Here is a 20050-nt window from a genome sequence, read left to right as displayed (position 1 = left end):
ATGAAACGACATCTTAACAGTTTAAATATTAAACATCAAATACACTTTGATGTTTAATCCCCTAAGGGTTTTCATCACCTAGATTTCCAATAATTTGGACCTAAGAGCTTGAACTTTTTTGCTGCACTCAGTGCCAAGGTTTAAAAACACTTTCTGAATGAACTCAAAAGTGTATTTTAAGTCCTTGATGTACTCCATATTGAATGCATACACCAATCCAAAGAGTACAATGAATGCATTTACAAAGTCTCCCAAGTTGTCAAGTACCACCTCCTCTTCCAGAACAACAGAGACATTCTGCGTACTTGACTGGGCTCTTGAGGTGCAACTGCTGCTGCTTACTATTTCAAGAATTTCCATTTTCATTTCAGTTGTGTGGTTCTCCAATGGCTCTGTACTCTGTATAAAAACAACAACAACAACAACATAGCAATGTCAATATTAAGTCTACATATAACAAATAAATCCAGAACAATACACAACATCCTCACAACCCAAATTACTTTAGGATCATTTTACTTTGTTGGCTACTTTGGTTGTTTAGTTTGTTTCATATCCTGTCACAGAGACTGAAGAAAAGCACAGAGTGACAAAACAGCATGATTCCATGCATTTCCAAAGTAGAGTAAAGAATATTAAAAAAATAATAATTACCAGTATAGTCTTGCATATGATTCCATGTTCTTTGAAATAAAAGGGAAGACCCCGAAGAGCAGTGGCCCTTCTCTGCACAGTCAAGTCTGCCATCTGTACAAGAGGAGAAGAGGTAAAATAATCTGATAATAAAGAATATTTTTAAATTTATATATGAAGAGTTTATTTGCAAAAAACAAACAAACAAACAAATAGCTGATTGCGCTCTGTAGTCTCCACAAAGTGTGATCTGAACCCTAAACACGTTTTGTCAAAAAAGCCGGTATTGTCCCCTTACAAGGCATTGCGAGTTCACGTTTTACTGCAAATCTCACAATTTTTCACAAAAATCACAAATGTGATACTGATTTTAGCTTTTACAACAGTTCAGTAAACAAGAAGTTAATATTAATAGTCTTACGTTTTAGACACCATATTGCCTACACTGTAAAAAAATTACATTTAGAAAAATTGGGGAAACTGACAAATAAACATTGGCTCAACAAATTGCTTCCCAAAAATTACCCCAAAACAAAACAAAACAAAAAAATACATTGTGCTAATTTTAGCTGAAGCTCTGAAGTTAAAGTTAAAAATATATATTCAAAATGATATAGCCTAAATATATACATTTTCTTTATATACATATCTTGAATTTTGGCAGCATTCTAAATGCATTTTATTAGACTGAATCATGCAGTGAAAGAACACACTCTAAATGAGCACAGTTAGTTTAGTTAAGCACTCATAACTCCTTTTATAATCTGTATGATAAATAATCTCTTACTGGATGGGTTAGTATTTTGATGGAGTGGATGGAGTTCGGAGAGCTTTTGGGTTGAAAATCGTCGACTCAATCTGGCAACACTGGATGGGTGTGAACAAAACGCCCCATTCAAACAGTCAGGAAACTACGAAGTTTTTCTATTGTGCACTAAGGATTCCTATTTCTATATAACAACCATTAACAGTTAGTAAAACTCAGTCGTTATAAAACCTATTTTGTTTGTTTGTTTAGCGCTTCTCTGTTATTTGGTTTTATGTGCGGTTCAGGCACGAGAGAGACGGAGCAGATTCCTCCACCGTAATCATGTTTATTAAAGCAGATTTGACGGAACTCTACAGCGAAACAAGGGACATTGTTTTACTCTCGGTCTTCCTGGCAATTTTGAACGGTGAGTAGGACATTTAACTCTTCAACAGCTTTGGTTTCACTTTCTTGTGGTGCGCATGCGCTCGACAGGTTGCCCATTGAAGCTGCAAACAACATACATGCAAATCACGAGAATTATTCCTTTCTCATTTAAACGTCGTGAGAGAGAGCATGAGATTTATATATCAATATATACAGTCATGGCCCTTGGTAAATATGATCAAAGAAGGCTGTGAAAATTAATCTGCATTGTTGATCCTTTTGATCTTTTATTTAAAAATAAAAATCTAACCTTTCATTGAATAATAAGAATTTAAAATGGGGGGAAATATCATTATGAAGTAAATGTTTTCCTCAAATACACATTGGCCACAATTAACGGCACCTTTTATTCAATACTTTTTGAAACCTCCATTTGCCATTTTAACAGCTCTAAATGTTCTCCTATAATGCCTGATGAGGTCAGAGAACACCTGACAAGAGATCAGAGACCATTCCTTCATCCAGAATCACTCCAGACCCTTTAGATTCCCAGCTCCATGTTGGTGCTTCTTCTCTTCAGTTCACTCATGTTCTACAGGGTTCAGGTCAGAGGACTGGAATGGCCAGCAGAAGCTTGGTTTTGTGATGATCAGTGACCCATTTTTGTGTTGTTTTTAAGGTTTGTGTTTGGATTATTGTCCGGTTGGAAGATCCAAACATGGCCCATTATAAGATTTCTAACAGAGTCAGTCACTTATTGATTTTTTTATCTGTTGGTATTTGATAGAATCCATGATGCCATGTGTCTAAACAAGATATCCAGGACCTCCAGCAGAAATATAGGCCCACAACATCAAAAACACAGCAGTATATTTAATTGTACACATGGGGTACTTTTTATCCCTGTGTTCACCAAACCCATCTTAAGTGTTTGCTGCTAAAAAGCTCATTTTTTTAGTTTCATCTGACCATAGAAGCCAGTCCCATTTGAAGTTCCAGTCGTGTCTGATAACTGAATATGCTGGAGTTTGTTTTTGGATGAGCGAGGAGAATTTTTCTTGAAACCCTCCCAAACAACATGTGGTGATGTAGGTGCTGTTTGACAATTTTTTTAAAGGTTTTCTGAACACGAGATTCAACTATTTTCTGCAATTCTCCAGCTGTGGTCCTTGGAGAGTCTTTAGCCACTCAAACTCTCCTTCTCACCATGCATTAGGATGATATAGACACACGTCCTCTTCCAGGCAGTTTCCTAACATTTTATGTTGTTTGAAAATTCTTAATTACAACAATTTTATTCAGAAATATAAAATAACCAGTACCACAACCATCAAAGTGTGTGATGTAGTCTTGCACACGTAGGAGATGAATGAATTTTATTTATTTATTTTGAGTTTTATAGGCTATACTTTCATTATTTTTAATTTGAATAATTTTATAACACCTTGTTAAAACTATACCTTTAAAACTGCATTCAAAGTATTGTTTTAATTACTGTGTAAATGCATTTATGCCAGTTCAGAATAGCATTAAATGCACATTGTCATGGTTTTATGTTGCTTCAGATTTGGTTTCTGTGCTGCTTTTTCTGTGTAAAGATGCCTTTTGAGGAACTGCTTCTGTTTGCAGGCGTGTCTGGTGATGCGGGTGAAACAAAGAAACTGTCCATTTTCGAGGGAGATTCTGTTACTTTACACACTAACCTTACTGAAATACACAAGATTGATCTGATGATGTGGATGTATGGAGCTCAGGGGTCTATTATTGCTAAACTCAATGGAAAAAATCAGATTATTTCATTTTATGATGTTGATGATGGGAGATTCGGAGACAGACTGCAGCTGGACAATCAGACGGGATCTCTGACCATCAGTGACATCAGGACCAAACACTCTGGAGATTATCAGCTCAGGATCATCGGCAGCGAGACCTCGTACAGGACATTCAGTCTGACCGTCCACGGTGAGCGGCTCACATCTAATCATTTTATAGCTCTGTTGTCTGTATGCACAAACAGTTATATCATAGTCTGTCTGCATTAGGGCTGTCGCGGCTGCCCTTGCGGTAATTTTGAGTGGCTCAATGCGGTATTAACCGCATATATATAATCTGTGTGTGTTTGTGTTATGATGTAAGGAGGTCATATTCAGAAACCAATAAAACTGAAACTAAATCGCGTTGAAACAGGAAGTGAAGTAAACAGAACAGAATGACAAAATAACGGTCCACATAACAAAACATAAACCTGTCAATAAGATAATTTAGTATATTGTATAACAGTTAGTTCTGATCCTCGAATCTGACTGACTTTTTCTGTTGATATTTCACCTGCGTGTTTTAGACGGGCTGTCAGTCAGTGCAGCTTCATTGTTACACCACAAGGTGGCATCAAGGAACTGTCTTTTAGTGAGTCTTTAAACCGTTCATTCAACTACACGTTCAAAAGCGCTGATTCATTCAAAGATTTAATGAAACACTGTTTAAATCATTTTAACTTTGAGCGCCACTTTTAAAGGCTCCGCTGACCAGCAATGCGTCGATGCTAAGATTTCACTTTCCTTGAACATGACAACCTGTTTTCACAAATACACATGACAGCCTGAAGGACAGACGCAAGTAATCGCACGCGATCAGTCGATCTCTCTCTCAGGCTTGTTAAGTGCAAATTTGCTGAGCTTCTGTGCAAATCAGCATGATACACATTGTTATCATTACTAATATTCAGTGCACGAGGTGTAAAACAAGAAGGGCGTAACCTTACGAAAAAGAAAACACTGAAATATCGCGGTTGCTGCACTTGTTGCCTTACTCTGTGGTTATGCTCGTCAATAGCGGTATTGCGGTTATCGGGACAGCCCTACTTTCAGTACCGCCGCTCCCTATACGCAGAGTACGCAGTTTGGGGGCACCATCTCCCAAGGGGGCACCATCCCAGTGGCTCAAAAAAAAAAAATTCGTTCTATATTAATATTAAAATTAACATATACATAAATAAAAATATAAATATAAACATATATCATTATATAAAATGCATTTTACAGTGAATAGTAGGCAGCAGGCTAAGCACACGTGACGCACCATTCCCGCATCCGCTCGGACCTCATGTTTGCGGCGGAATGCAAATTATCATAATTTATGGACAACTATACCCGTGAAAAGACATCAGCAATCCGGTGCCGAGAAAATAAAAAGAAAAAAAACAAAGCCCGTGCATCACTTTCAGGTAGGCTACATTCATAATCTTGTGAAACTTTTTTGGCTGACATTAATAACGCGTTTTAATGTCTGTAATAATTTAACCACCAACAACGCATCTAATATTTTCCCTTAAGAAACTTAGCCATGGTTTTACTACGAATAAAACCAAAAATCATGGTTCTTGTAACCATGGTAACCACAAATTAACCATGGTTTTGTTACTTCAAATAATAGTTTACAAAGAAGTACTAGGATAATATTTGTTTGTGGTTATAAAAACCTAAGCCAACAACAGCCTTTAAAATGACTTAAAATGCATTATATAAAAACAATGTGGCAATAATGATTGGTTAATTAATAATTATATGGTTTCATTAAATAACACTGTTAAAATACATAATGTAATACAAAATAAACAATTTATGTACATTACATGTTATTACAAATGCCTGTAAAGGGAGCCAAAGGCCTGGTAATTGCTGCTGTTACACTTACAGGACGATCATATCCTTGTTTAATATTGACCAAACATTTAATTCAAATATCCACTTAATCTTTCATTTTTGGCCACCTTTTTGCAATATAAATGCTACAGCCTCTATAATTTATTCAACAAAAACATGTGGACGTCACAACCCTTAAAACAATTTACTATGGTTTTATCGTAGTAAAACTAAATTTTCTTTTGCGTGATTTCTGAATGCTTGAGACTATAAAATCAATCAGGCTACTGTAAATTGTAGCTGTAGGTAACTGTCTAGAGCTACAACTGTAATTTGTAAATAATGTAATTTAATTACAATTTATTTACTTTTATATTTTATTAAAGTTCTGTTTTGATCCCTATATGCTTGTTTTTTTTTTTTTTTAAATTCCATAATATTTGACAGAGGGGGCACAACAATCCAATTCTGCTCAGGGCACCCATTTGGCCAGCAGCGGCCCTGCCTACTTTACACCTTTTGGCATGCTTCGTGATTTGGTGTCATTTTAAATGCTTTAACTGTAGTAATTTAAGCATATTTCTGGCTATTACATTTTACTTCTACAATTCTTCTACAGTAATGTACCAAGGAACATATTAAAGTGAGATGCAATTGCACTTAGGAGGTAAATGTGTGATGCATAAAGAGAATGTTTAAGAAAATGTAGTTACCATTTGCCTGTACTGCACATTTTTTATTTTGCTTTTTTTTTTATTATTTAAAAAAAAAAATCAAATTACAGCAAATGACAGACTAATGTTCTTCAGAACATGTTACACAAATCAATGTATTAATTTGAAATCTCAGGGTGGGTAAATTATTTTATGTATGATGAATCAAATTATGTACAATCATTCATTCAGCACAATAGACTTGCATGCAGGGGCGGACTTAGTGATTTGGGGGCCCTAAGCAAATTTCAGGTACTAGGCACCAACACAATAACTATATGCTCTTTTACGCCTAGCCCTTATTTTGCTCGCTAGCTCGATAGCTATTCTTATTATTTATTATAACTATTACCCCTTCACAACTTAAGTAGCCTAAATAATTAGTCAACATGATGCTATTATAAAGTCATATTAAGCTACCTTATTTTTTTTTTCGGATCACAAAAGAAGACATTATATATATAAAAAAATGCTTGCACTTGTCCATTTAATGAATTGTAAACGTCTTCAATCTTTTTAGAAAAAGGATTAAAATGTCATAAATTATCCCATGCAACTCGTTCCATATTCCAAGTGTTCTTAAGGCATATGATAGGGTTTGCTGAGAAACAAATCGAAAATGTAATCTGCGAAAATCTCCAGTCATTGCATTCATGCATTTATATGCGTTTTTAGTTTATAGTTCGTTTGCATTTATAGTTCGCACTGGCGCGCCTAAGAAAAGCACACGAGAGTCATTTTGAAACATCAAGACAAATAAAATTGTCACTCACTTCAGTTCATCGCGATCTCACGACATTCCGATAATAAGCTCTCTGCACAATGAATCTCTTATTTACATCTTATCTACACGTTGTTATAATTAGAGGATTCACAAGCTTGCAGTACTCCGCACCTGACAAAAACTCGCCGTGGTGAGTGAACATTTCATGCTCTCCATAACACAAATGCATGCTAGTGCATTTGCCAAGTATGTTTCGCAAATATCAGACGGGGCCCCCTGATTCCCCGGGGCCCTAAGCGGCCGCTTACCTCACCTATTGGTTAAGTCCGCCCCTGCTTGCATGCAGTGGACACTGCAAAATCCTGGATGCATTGCTTCCAAGTAAATTCCACGGAGCTCGCCTCGCTTGCCCTTCCCAACATAACCTGGTGGGTACACAAGAAGCACAATGAGCATTAGCATGACCCAAATTTAAAACATTCTCCCCATGCCATACAAGATATGCATGACTTTATGCTCTTGTTGAACATGTACAAACATTTCAAGAATAATTTCTCAGCTCTGTAGGTCTATGCTATGCAAGTAAATGGTGTCCAGAAATTTTAAGGGACAACATTAGGCCAAGTAAATTAGACTTTATTACTATTTGTAAACAAAGTATTCCTTTTAAAAACCACTAGACAAAACGCTAGTTTATTCACCATTAATTTACACAAAACTGATTATTGATTATTAGTATTAAATAAAAAATGTAAATTAATGTTATGTTACATTGTGGATTAGGAGGTTAGGAGATGTGTTCTAATACTTTTGAAAATGTACCTTATTCTTTAGAAAATTACACTGTAAAAAGTGAACAGTTGGATCAACTTTAAAAAAAAAATACTTCAATTGGTAACACCTAAAAAAAAGTTTTTTAAACTTAATTTATTACCTTTATCAGTAATAAATTAAGTTGATTTTTTTTATTTATTTTTTTATAGGTGTTACCAATTGAAGTATATATATATATATATATTGTTTTTTTTTTTGATCCAACTGTTCACTTTTTACAGTGCATCTATTTACAAATGTTTAAGACATTTACACTTTATAAATCAGTGCAGTCCACAATGTAAAAAAAAAAAAAATACAATGGCATGCAATTACATTACCTACTTATGGTCTTCTGTATCCATAACCTGGTGAGCAAATTAGTTGTTTGTAGAAAAAAAAAAGATTAGATCAGGTACATTACAGATTGTAAGCTGTGTGTGGTACTAAGAAAACGTTGTACAAAAGCCACCAAGAAAATGCACTTTTCACAGCTTGTAATACTTTTTACAAAACAAAACAAACAAAAATTGTACATCACGCTTGCCTTTTCCACTCATCTACCGTGCCGCCGCTGAAAGTCGACTTCTTCGTTTTTTTTAGATGGATCGCAAAAAATTCGCCCACTACCGCCACCGTGAACTGATACTACAACCCACATGACATTAAACGAACCAATCAAAATCTTCTGTTGGTTTGTACAGCCCACTTGCAGCTTATGTCCCACCCATTTGCAGCTGGCTCCGACCTCCGTTTATACCCACCTCCAGACATTTGATGCTGTTTCACTTACCATCTGCAGTTCAGAATCATTATAGCTGGGACCGCTGCATCTTTCAGTATCAAACGATGTGCAAATCCAGCGTCGAACTGGGCCTTGTTTATAAAACTTTCATCAACAAACACACTCGCGAAACTCCATTGCTGCCTCGGAAAAACAAACTGCATCCACTGTTTACGTAATGCTGGGTTCTTCGGGAAGCTGAACAAGGTTATATTTCCCTTACAACCAAAAACACACTTCTTTAGAGACATTCTTCCTGAGCGAGTCCCGTGCAGTGCAGCTGAATGAAACGCTTTGATGGACTGCTCTTACTGGTGTTGGTTGATGCGTACACGGGTGCGTTTTTTCCGACAGGAATGCCCATATAAGGGGTTTCACCTTCGTTTACGTCATGAAGAGCCACGATTGAGAAAAAAAAAAACTCTCCGAAACTTGTACGAACCCAGAAGTAAGATTTTTGGCATAGAAATACTCTGTTATATGTCCAAATTGTTTTTTGAAACTTTGTCCATGCTTAGCATGAGAATCCAACTCTTTAACAATGTAAACAACTCTGAATGCATGAAACAGCATTGTACCCCCCCCCCCCCCCCCACCACCCCCGCCGCAGCCGCCGCCGCCCCCAATAAGCAGAGCGAAGAATTAGTACTTAAATATATATATTTTTGATATTGTATCTTTCATTCATTCATATGCAAATTTTAATATTTATTTTTAGATTAAGCAGTGAAATCTAAAAACTGTTCTTGTCTCTCTCTCTCTCTCTCCCTCTCCAGATGTGTTTTTTGCTGGGATAACAAACAAGAAAGTAGGAGAATCTGTCACTCTCCATACTGGTGTTAATGAAATCCAGAAACATGATGTGATTCTGTGGATGTTCGGACTGTTGAGTCCAGACACTTTCATAGCTGAAATCAACATTATAGTCAATAAGGTCTCATATAGTGAAGATGAGAGATTGAGAGACCGACTACAGCTGGATGATCAGACTGGATCTCTGACCATCACAAACAGCAGAACCACAGACACAGGAGTTTATCAACTACAGATCACCAACAGTAAAGAGACCTTCTACAAGAGATACAATGTTTTTGTTGGTGAGTAAATCATATTTTTATGCTTTTTAATCAGTACTAACAATGATGTGTTCAAAGTGTATGGTAATGTTATTACAGAACGTGTGAAATGAAAAAGAAAAAAAAAAGTGCCTTGAAACTGTTGTCAGGTTTGCATAACAATGTTTAGCTTCTTTAAGCTTAAGCTGTTTAAACTTGACTATTTTAATGACTTGCAGCTGTACAGATATGTAGTAAATTAATATCCATTAATCACTGCCATAATAAATGAAGTGTGCATTTTTCAGCAGTGCAATCTAGTATAATTGTCAGCATTTGGTTTCACATCAAACTGCTGAAATACATAAGCTGGTGATGTTTACAGGTTAAACAAGAAATCTGAATGAGCACCATAATAATAACTAATCATACTGAAAATTAGTACGTGGCTGAAAAAATAAATAATCAGCAATAAATTGTTACATTGAGCTGTGATGGTTGTAGTCGTGGGAAATATTCATTCATAAAGTAAACCTGCAGCAATCCAGGGCTATTCTGGTCTTCTAGACGCATAGATCCCAAGTCCAAATGAAATGACCTGAATGTTGAAGGCAGCCAAAAAATAAATAAAAATAAAAATTAGGAAGAATCCAGAAGCCAGCAACTACAGTTTAGGAAGTCCAGTGTGTAAAACAAAACAGTGAGTGTGAAATTTCTGAATTGAGTCCAAAGTCCTTCAGGATTTAAAGGCTTGGCTTAATATAGCTTTCTGTTTGCAAAACTCCAATGTCCTCAGAGCTCTCCATCATCCAAGGATACTGCAAAATCTGCTCCAAACTAGGCCTCCATTCCTCCGCACCAGCGGATCAGAGACTGGAATTCTTTGGAGATGCATTTAGTGAAACTTGGGGTGGCATGTACAATGTCGGCATCCTGCTCAAAGGGAATGTCTCCACACACCATATAGATCTCAAGATATATAGGCCTATATTCACTGCAAAAAATGGCTTCTCTTACTTAGTATGTTTGTCTTGTTTCTAGTCAAAATATCTAAAAAATCTTAAATCAAGATACTTTTACTAGATAAGCAAAATTACTTAAGATATTTAGTCTTGTTTCCAGGGGAAAATTTACTAAATTAAGTCAATTTTGCTTAAAACAAGTAAAATTATCTGTCAGTGGGGTAAGTAAAATACTCTTGTTTTAAGAATATTTTACTTACCCCACTGGCAGATTTTTCACTGTTTTGTGTCTCTGAGCAACATGGCGGTGTTTCGTTCCTGAATGAATCAACTGTTTAAATGATTCGGTTCAATCGCTATGACTCACTAATTAACAGTGACTTACTGACACCTACTGGAGGTTTTAATTTCACATTTAAAGTACCTTTTCATTAAAAAAATAAAAAAATAAATAAAATATCAGTATTCAGCATTTTAGGATTAAAATATCAAAACATTATTTATGCAGTTGTCTATGTCCTACAGTGTGTGTAAATAAATACATCTAAACGCCTCTTCGGATGCAGCTTCTGTGTTTCCTCTGCATTGCAAAGATGAATTTTGTTGATAATGATTTTATTTGTTTGGTAACAGCCCCAAATGTTTTATTATTCTAATTGACTTTATTGATTAAATATAAGAATTTAACACAAAATAATGCACACTTCTAGGAAAAAAAAAAGGCTTTGAAATGCCCATAAAAGGTAAAAATCACTTTTTGGAAAAGATTAATTTCTGTCACTGCTGTGAACTGACCACACAGAATATGAAGAATATCTATAGGAGTCAGCTGTCCACGGCAGTCCTGCAGCGCGACACACTCAGGAAAATATTGTTTGATTATAATAATAATAATTATTATTATTATTATTAGTGTCTGATTATCGTTATCAATAAAATCCCAGAAAATATTAGAGGGACCCCCCAAGAGCTTTGACACAATTCGAACACTGGTTAAAATCAATGTCCAGTATATTGTGATGATTACGTTAATAAAGCCTTTTAAATGGGTGCAGGTGTATGCTTGAAAACATAGCACTGATAAAAGGTTAAGCCCAAAAACATTTTGCACACTTTGCACTTTATTTGCAGTCTCAGGATAATAAATTCATATGAGCTTTTTGGCCTTATTTTTCATGTGCAGATCTTATTGTTTTTGATCTTTTTGCCAATAATTAAAACATTTAAAAGCCCCCCAAAATCCTACAACTACCTTTCAACTACCACATGATAATTGCTTGACTGGTCTGTAATAGGATAGCACCAAGTGCTGTCATCAATAATTAAGAGACAGCATCTTCTCATAGGATAAAACACATCATTGAATTACTATAGTCATTTGCCTTGTCACAACAAACCTGGAAGATAAAAAAGCTCAAAATTATAATGTCTTATGATGTGAACACCAACAAGTCTGTTAAAATCTCAGAAAATGTAGTTTAGTGTTTCAGATCAGAAACACTAAACTATGTCTAAATCAGATTTAATCCCTCAGATTTGTTGAGGTTTTATTTGATTTATTTAATTCATAGTTTTCATTTAAAGACAAACTTACCAGACTCATTTACACTAATGGCTGTCTGTATGTATGGCAGATGCTCCTGAACCAGGTCTGTCTTCAGGTGGTTTAGCCACACTGGTTTGTATCTGTGTGATTTTGGCTGTGGCTGCAGCTGTAACTGCTGGTGTGTGTTGCTATCGCCGCAAGTGCTCGAATCGTAAGTATTAGACTTAGATTTCCTACTCTCTTCAATCTTCAAGTCTCACTTCAAAATTAGTTTTCACATTTCAAATACATTTATCAATACTTATACTTTGTGCTCATGTTTTAAGATAATTTTCACATTTCTGTTATAAATTTTTTTTTTTTTGGATAGTTTACATGCTTTAAATGGGACTATAGGATAAAGGTCTGAATAGTTGAAGTAGAAATTATTGAAGTTATGAAATTTAGAGTTACAGGCCACATGAAGTTTATTAGTTAAGCAAGCTTACATTTGTGTCAGTTTTATAAATGCAATTTCTGAAAAATGTCATTTTCCTTCTCTGGGTGTTAGGAACAGATCAAATGAAGACAAAAGAAGTGACAGAGGGAGATTCTGTCACACTAGACACTGGTATAACTGAACTACATAAATATGACCAAATACTCTGGAGTTTCGGAACTCGGGGCACTGTCATTGCTCAAATTCCTGAAAGGACCAATAAGACCTCATTTAAGGATGATCAAAGATTCAGAGACCGACTGCAGCTGAACAGTGAAACTGGAGATCTGACAATCCGAGACATCAAAATCACACAGTCGGGAGATTATCAGCTGAAGATCCGCAGCGCCAGAGAGACCAAATCTATAAAATTCAAGCTTATTCTCTATGGTGAGTAGTTCAATCTTTCTATGCCATGTCGCCATGGGTTTGTTTCTGTTTTCACGCAGGCACAGTGAGGGAAAAAAACCCCTGAGTTCAGGGCAGTTGGTTCGTAGCTTCATCTGTGCGATATCCTCACGAGGGTTGACCAAAATTTCTGGCATGTCAGAAATTCATCCGATCATCACACTGCAAAACAAGCCTTACCTTGTTGCTTTTGATGCAGGTTATTAGTGGCCAATCACTTTTTTTTTTTTTTTGGCCAGCATTTTTTAATGACTTTCACCAAAATTTCAGGTAAAATTTTCGAGGTCTAAGGGTTATTAGAAAGCTACAGTCAGGTGAGTTTTTAATCAGAGTTGAAGCAAAACTCTGCAGGACTGTGACTCTCCAGAATCGGAGTTTGCCATCCCTGGTTTATGGTGGTGGCTCTATTCTAGCTTCATCACAAACAGAGCCTATATCAGGAATGGCCAATGTCGGTCCTGGAGTGCCGGTATCCTGCAAAGTTTAGCTCCAACCCTAATCAAACACACCTGAACGAGCTAATCAGGGACTCCAGAATTACTAGGTCTACAGGCGGGTGGGGTTTTTTTTCAGGGTTGTAGCTAAACTCTGCAGGACATCGGCACTCCAGGACTGACGTTGCCTATCCCTGGCCTATAATATTCCCATACCACACAAGTGTGTTATAACAGAATTTTGTGTCAAATTTATATGAATCGAGCAAACAACTTGTGCAACTTGTGCACTGTGCAGAGACTGATCCCACTCTGCTACTGGTGAGTGCTGCACGAATGTAGTTTCCCACTGTTCGTGAATAATAACCATTCTCCTGCACTGTTTCTTTATTTGTTTTAAACGGCAGACTTAATATTTATCTATTTTTGGATCCTAATTTAGTGACAATGGGCATATAAACCGCTGTGCTTTATCACGCAGTAAAAATGCCTCTCGTCAGACCCAAAACCGTCTGTGGATGAAACCCGAAACAAGTACTGGTGAGATGTTGTTCTGCTCCACTTCACAGACACTAAGTGAAAGGAGAGGTTTATAATGACAGGGCACTCATATTTATATGATACTTTATTAAACAGGAAGAACTGCTCATTCTGCACCTCATACATCATTACACTATTTATACATCGAAATTTCATTCGGGTCGAGCTTAATCGGATTGATTACGGTGTTTACATGAAGGCTTTTCAGTCCGACTGAGCTGTCAAGCTGATTACTGATTAATTATTTGGTTGCATGTAAACGTACTTCCCCTTGATTATGTTTAAGGGGTGGACTGTAATGTGTGTTCATGCTTAATTTTTCAGATATTTTACTTGTATTCTACAGTACAAGTAATTTTGGTGTTTCTGTTCTCATAAAAATGCTCTGTTGAGTTCCTGGTTCTATGAAGGTCCTTCCTCAGAAATTCGCAATGGGCTCAGATTGGTTTGTTGGCCCAGTGTGTTGTGATACACTAGTTGCCTAGTGCACATTGTCCGGAAACGTCACGCCCCTTACCATTATGGGTAGTTGTATGTGCAGCATGGCCTCGTCCCCTTTGTTGTTTGTTCCCGGGCAGGGTTTATGAAAATTTTAGGGTTTGTGATGTCAACAACCCAGGAATTAACTTGTTGTAGTTCCTACCAGCTGTTTGTTGTAGGCCTTAAATAGCAAATTCTGTAAAAGACAATTTCTCCCTTTGCAATGAACTTTGAGCAGAACTTTGCAGATGTTGTGCTTGCTCAAACAGCAACATTACACACTAACTAAAGTTAAATCATAATCAAGGACCCCTTTAAATATGTGTATGCTGCTCCAATTAAGCGCTGTAAGAAATGAATGAATCGATTCAGCATTTATATTTTGCTTCTATAAAGAAAGCTATATAGAGGCAAATATAACTGCACACTCACTTCAGCATTTTTATTTATAGATGATCACCTAGTTTGTCTCTGTCTAGAAATGTCACTGTGCTCAGATTTTCACCAGCTCATTCTTATTTGATCTTATGTTCATATTTCTTCATGTTTTGCGGTGCTCGTGTAGTGGACTTGCTGCGATTCGCAGAAGGAGAAAATGTCACTCTAGACACTGGTGTTAGTGAACTAAAGAGGGATGAGCAGATTCTCTGGAGCTTTGGATCTGAAGACACTATTATAGCTAAAAAAGATCGAAACCCCAATCAAACAGCCAATGATGATGGGAGATTCGGAGACAGACTGCAGATGGATGATCAGACTGGATCTCTCACCATCACGAACACCAAAAGCACAGACTCTGGAGTTTATCACCTTCAAATCAGCACAAGAAATAGTGTCTTGTATAAGAAGTTTAGAGTTACTGTATGGCGTGAGTAGCTTGAGTTTTTAATGAAATTAATGTTACTACCCAGAATGTGTTGTGATATTCACCTGCACACTCTTATGATTATTTTTCTATATTTTTTTTGATGCATGTGGTGCCGTGTCGCAAAGTGGACACACTAAAAGTGAGAGCGGGAGACTCTGTCATTCTAAACACTGGAATTACTGAACTAGAGGCGGACAGTAAGATACTGTGGACACATGGAGATAATGACACTTGCATTGCTAAAATCAACAGAGCCACCAATAAGATGTCATTGTATCATGGTAATGACGTGAGATTCAGAGACAGATTGCAGCTGGATCATCTGACGGGATCTCTGAGCATCTGGAACATCAGCATCGCACATTCTGATGTTTATAAACTACAGATCAGCAGCAGCCGCAGACGGAGCAAATGCAAAAGATTTGTGGTCATTGTCGATGGTGAGTGTCTCATGTCTTTTAATTTAATAACGAGGTGTTTTAAACTACAGAACTACAATTTGTATGATCTGAAATGAAATCACCCTCAAAGAAAAACTGCAACTGTAAAGAGTGAAATAAGAAAACAAAACAAGCCAATTACACTAGCAGATTATAAGATTATGACTGGAAAGTTATTGAAACTATCTTCAAGTTGATAAATCAATCTCTTAAAAGCAGATCTTAAATTAGCAGACTAAAATAACCATGGAATTTATCTAAATGTATTTCATGTTAATTTTATTTAAATATACCTGTGTTCATCTAGATCTTTTAGCACATTTTGTCTCTTTCTCTTCTATCTGCTGCTGTGACATGAAGAAAACAAAGTGTCAGTGATGGAGGGAGATCATGCCGAACTAAACACTGGTGTTAGTGAACTACAGAGAGACGCTCTGATACTCTGGATGTTTGGCCCCAGAGACAGTCTTATAGCTAAGGCTGATATGGAGAACAATAGGATATCTACATATGATGGTGTTGGTGGGAGATTCAGGGACAGACTGGAGCTGGACCGTCAGACTGGATCTCTGAGCATCACAAACACCACAAACACTGACTCTGGACTTTATAAACTCAAGATCATCAGCAGCAGAGAGACCAAATATAAGCGATTCAGAGTTACAGTCCGTGGTGAGGAGCTCACGTTTACAATTATTATATTATGACCTCTGGGCACAATTTAGATGCTGCAAAATGTAATTTCCACTAAATGAAATCAGCCTTCAGTTGTTAAATAGCCTATACAACCTGCAAGCAATAAAACACTGTTTATATTTTTAGTACAAATTCTAAAATAAAATACTGCTATTGAGTTTAAAGTTTGATGTCCTACATCAGTGTCCCATTTATATATTTAATGCACAGTCTGAATAGCTGACGAGATGTACATTTTACTGCAATTTGTATTTTGTATATAATAGGGGTGTCCCCGACTAAGGATTTTCATAGACGAATCGGAATTTTCGAATCTTGCTGATAGTCGACTGATAGTGCAATCATATGTTTAGGGGGCGGGACAAAATACATTACCAAGAGTCAAGTCAGACATTGGACGATCATAATTACTGACGTTAACACACAGGGGAAATGTGTAACGTGCACCTCGCAGATACAAACGGAGTGAATAATGTTTTATGTTTTGATTAAAAGATAGTTAACATTAAACGTCATTGAAACCCTAATAATTCGCAACATTTTTTTTACAATAGTGCTCTCATTATAACGTTATGCATATGACAGTAGTTATTAATGTTCTGCATTTCTGTTTTGAGCTGCGCGCGCTGAAGATGACCAGTAGATTGAAGCACCTGTTAGCAGGTGGTTTTTAATCAATGGGATTTAACTCATTATTTATCTAATATATTATACACTTCGTTATTTATATAACATAACGTTAATATAACAACTTATAGGCTATCTGCACAGAATGCCCCGAATGCACATGAACGTGTCTGCGCGGCTCTGAATGAACTCCTTTTGTGGACGCTTTCTTCACGCAACAACGTGCAGAAACACGGCAACTAAACTCTAAAAATATTTTATTATTAATTGTTTTATTATTATAGTGTTCTCATTATAATGTTATGTATATGACAGTCCCAGTCATAGTAATGAATACTAGTAGTTTTGTCCTGCTCGTGCTGCGCGTTGAAGAGATAGCCTCGTAGTAGTACAATGAAGCGCTTTACTGCAGTGCAACTCAACCAAATGCATACGAGATAAATAATATATAAACGATATGCACGGCTGAAATGTTTTGAAATCACTTGAACCCTACCTGATCGAACAAATCCAGTCTTTCACTCTGCCTGTGTCAATTTGAGTCTCATTAAAGATTTAAATCCCTGCCGCCAAAATGCTCCTCTGTCGGTCACGGATTATGGAAAGTGAAACTTAAATCTATAGGGGTGGTTGGATTTATTCATGCACGTTAAAATATTTATTTAAAGCTTCTTTCTTTTCAGATTTACAGCATTATCTTAATAGGCTGTATATTAACTTATTGGTAGAAAACCGGTAATGTGAAATCAGACATTGAGTACCCCCATATAGCTAAAATTGCATGATCATAACACCCCGCGAATATTCGACTGTGAGATTGGGATTCGAATCAGGCTCCTCCTATCGAATCATCGACTATTCGGGGTCACCCCTATATATAACTAAGAATGTGACAATTTCTGACAAATAAAAACCTTCAATCTTGAGAAATATTTTAAAATTGAAAAATCAGATTAGTCTTTGGTCAGATAAAAGTCCCGTCTGTGTTTATATCAGTGTTTTGCAGACTAACTATGTAGTTGTGACATCAACAGTCATTACTGTTTTTTTACTACCTGTGATTCTTTCTATTTTCTAGCAGGGAACAGAAGCAGAGAGACAAATAGAGAAGATGCTGTGGAATCCTGTCAGAGAGAAAACTCAGAGGACATACCATTGCTTCAGATCTACAGCGGTACTAGTGTTTGACAGTTTAGTATTATTCCCATTTGAAAAATCAAACAAATGTTACACTTTTCAAAGATGAGGCGATGCTCTTCCTTTGTGCAACACATTTATTTCTGTATAAAAGTATGAAAAGGACAGGTTAGATCGGGAACACTCTCTGTAGCGTGTACACTCAAACTCACTCGTTACATACTGAGCGCTCTTTCACTCTATTAGCGTCAGCTTTCTTAACAGTATCAAAAATAATGTATCAAAGTGCAAGCATTTATGCATATTCATGACACTGACTGGACACACCATCACACTATCCATTAAAGTTACCTTTTCTAAACCCATTAACACTATAACACAATAAATCTAAACATGTTCAATACTCACTCTTACACTGTGCAGCGGTAAGTATAGTAAATCACATTAAAGTATCACATTATCACACACTGTTAATATAAATACAGGCGAGTAATGTACAAACTCTCTACTCAAACATTGAATATTACACTTTAGTATAGCTACATTACTCCAGTGTTTATAATTGTATCAACTTTTCTTATTTCTCTTTTTTTACCATTTTATGAATTACTTTAATCACAGTTTGAACCCAATACCAGTTTCTATATATTAACATTACACTCTCAGCAAATGGATAGTAAAATCATTAACACACTGAGTCTGATTTCTTTTACTAATACACCATGAAATGCTCTTTTGATGGCTGATGAACTGACTATATCATGAAATAGGTTTTAACTGATCACTGTTTACTGTATTCTATAAACTCACAAAATGATTAATAAAAGCATTTTAACTCTGAATCTGACTGGAGTTCTTATTAACAGTACTGAATGCGCTTTTACATGTAATGGCTGACAACGTAATGCTAAATGAGGGTTAACAGGTCTATGCGTGGACTAAGAACAGACACGTGAGCTCATCTATGCGTGGACTAAAAACAGACACGTGAGCTCGCTGAACTCAAACTGCCCAGACTCGTCACTACGCGATTTAGTGTTCGTACACATCTATTTGGTTAATTATCCCTCGTCTCACACTCACATCTCAAGTATATATCTTTTTAGGCTTTTAATTCTCCGTTTTGCTCACGTTAAAAGTTACTAGTTTTTCTCTTAAGTGAATAACACTCTCGTCCGCCATTTCACGCACGACACTCTCAATAAAGCTAGCACGCGAGTGGGGTGATTATAGGCCTATTCACACTTGCTCGTTTTAGCTTCACTTTAACACTACACACGACTATTTCAGATTCGCAACCCACATAGCAAGCACACTCGGGCCGATTCTGGCTGAAATGCGGCACTGTCGGCTCAGTCACGACGTCGGTGAGAAGATAATGGGCCAGAGCCGCGCCGACTCTACAAAACACTTCTGGCTGACAGACGCTTTTTCTCTGTGGGCCGATCTCGGCTGAAAGCTGTTGTACGTGCGGCAGGTCCGCACTCGGTGTAGTTGTGTGTATCTACCTTCGGCCCGAGCTGGTTTTGTCTCCGGCGGCCGCTGCTAGAATGAAGGAGATCAGCCGCCTGAGAGAGAGATTCGGCGGTTAATCCTGAGGAGATTTCGGACACAGTTCTCAAGAGGAATACTTCAGCTGCAAAAGGTAAGTTAAGTTATTTAATGATCAATCTAGTGTTGTTTGATATTTAAATGCCACGAAGAGTATAGTTTTAGATGGTTCTGTTAGGTTTGCGATGATAACAGCGTTAAAACCGTTCGGTCCCGGATTGAGTGTTGATGAGTAACGTTAGGCCTAACTGTCAGGCGGTCTCTTTAGGAAAACAATATGTACTTTTTAATATGAAAACCAATTAGCTGTATCCAGTGCACGATCATGTTAAGTAATTACATTTTAATGAGTTAAATTCTATTTTGTTTGCTAGAGTTCATTCGA

The 20050-nt window shown here is 36.7% G+C and overlaps 1 protein-coding gene and 1 long non-coding RNA gene across 3 annotated transcripts; one reads left to right on the top strand and one right to left on the bottom strand.

Annotated features, from left to right (window-relative positions):
- Positions 1 to 260: 260 nt before the first annotated feature.
- LOC131536126 (uncharacterized) lies at positions 261 to 8033 on the bottom strand. The gene is made up of 4 exons (XR_009269848.1): positions 8001 to 8033; positions 7160 to 7271; positions 655 to 747; positions 261 to 399 (listed from the first exon to the last, which is right to left on the bottom strand). It is a non-coding gene; the product is annotated as an uncharacterized LOC131536126 (long non-coding RNA).
- Positions 1521 to 18819, top strand: LOC131536086 (uncharacterized). 2 transcript variants are annotated; one of them, XM_058768774.1, is made up of 9 exons: positions 1521 to 1808; positions 3398 to 3730; positions 9220 to 9540; positions 12095 to 12217; positions 12557 to 12874; positions 14912 to 15214; positions 15340 to 15654; positions 16015 to 16326; positions 18059 to 18819. In XM_058768774.1, the coding sequence occupies exons 1-9, from the start codon at positions 1724 to 1726 to the stop codon at positions 18163 to 18165; spliced, it is 2217 nt and encodes a 738-aa protein (XP_058624757.1). In that variant the 5' UTR covers positions 1521 to 1723; the 3' UTR covers positions 18166 to 18819. The 2 variants fall into 2 exon arrangements, with proteins under 2 accessions (XP_058624757.1, XP_058624756.1); XM_058768773.1 differs by having other exon boundaries at positions 18056 to 18819.
- The last annotated feature ends 1231 nt before the right edge of the window (positions 18820 to 20050 follow it).

Source organism: Onychostoma macrolepis, chromosome 03 (genome assembly GCF_012432095.1).
Source record: "Onychostoma macrolepis isolate SWU-2019 chromosome 03, ASM1243209v1, whole genome shotgun sequence".
In the NCBI taxonomy this organism is placed as follows: Eukaryota; Metazoa; Chordata; class Actinopteri; order Cypriniformes; family Cyprinidae; genus Onychostoma; species Onychostoma macrolepis.
Note: the sequence above shows the minus strand (reverse complement) of the source record. Positions and strands in the feature narration are given on the sequence as shown.

Bases quoted from the DNA above. Each gene is read 5' to 3' on its own strand.
- LOC131536086 (XM_058768773.1), top strand. From the start codon at position 1,724: ATGTTTATTAAAGCAGATTTGACGGAACTCTACAGCGAAACAAGGGAC. The intron at 9,541-12,094 runs GTGAGTAAATCA...TATGTATGGCAG, and splicing joins GAGATACAATGTTTTTGTTG to ATGCTCCTGAACCAGGTCTG. The intron at 15,215-15,339 runs GTGAGTAGCTTG...CGTGTCGCAAAG, and splicing joins GTTTAGAGTTACTGTATGGC to TGGACACACTAAAAGTGAGA.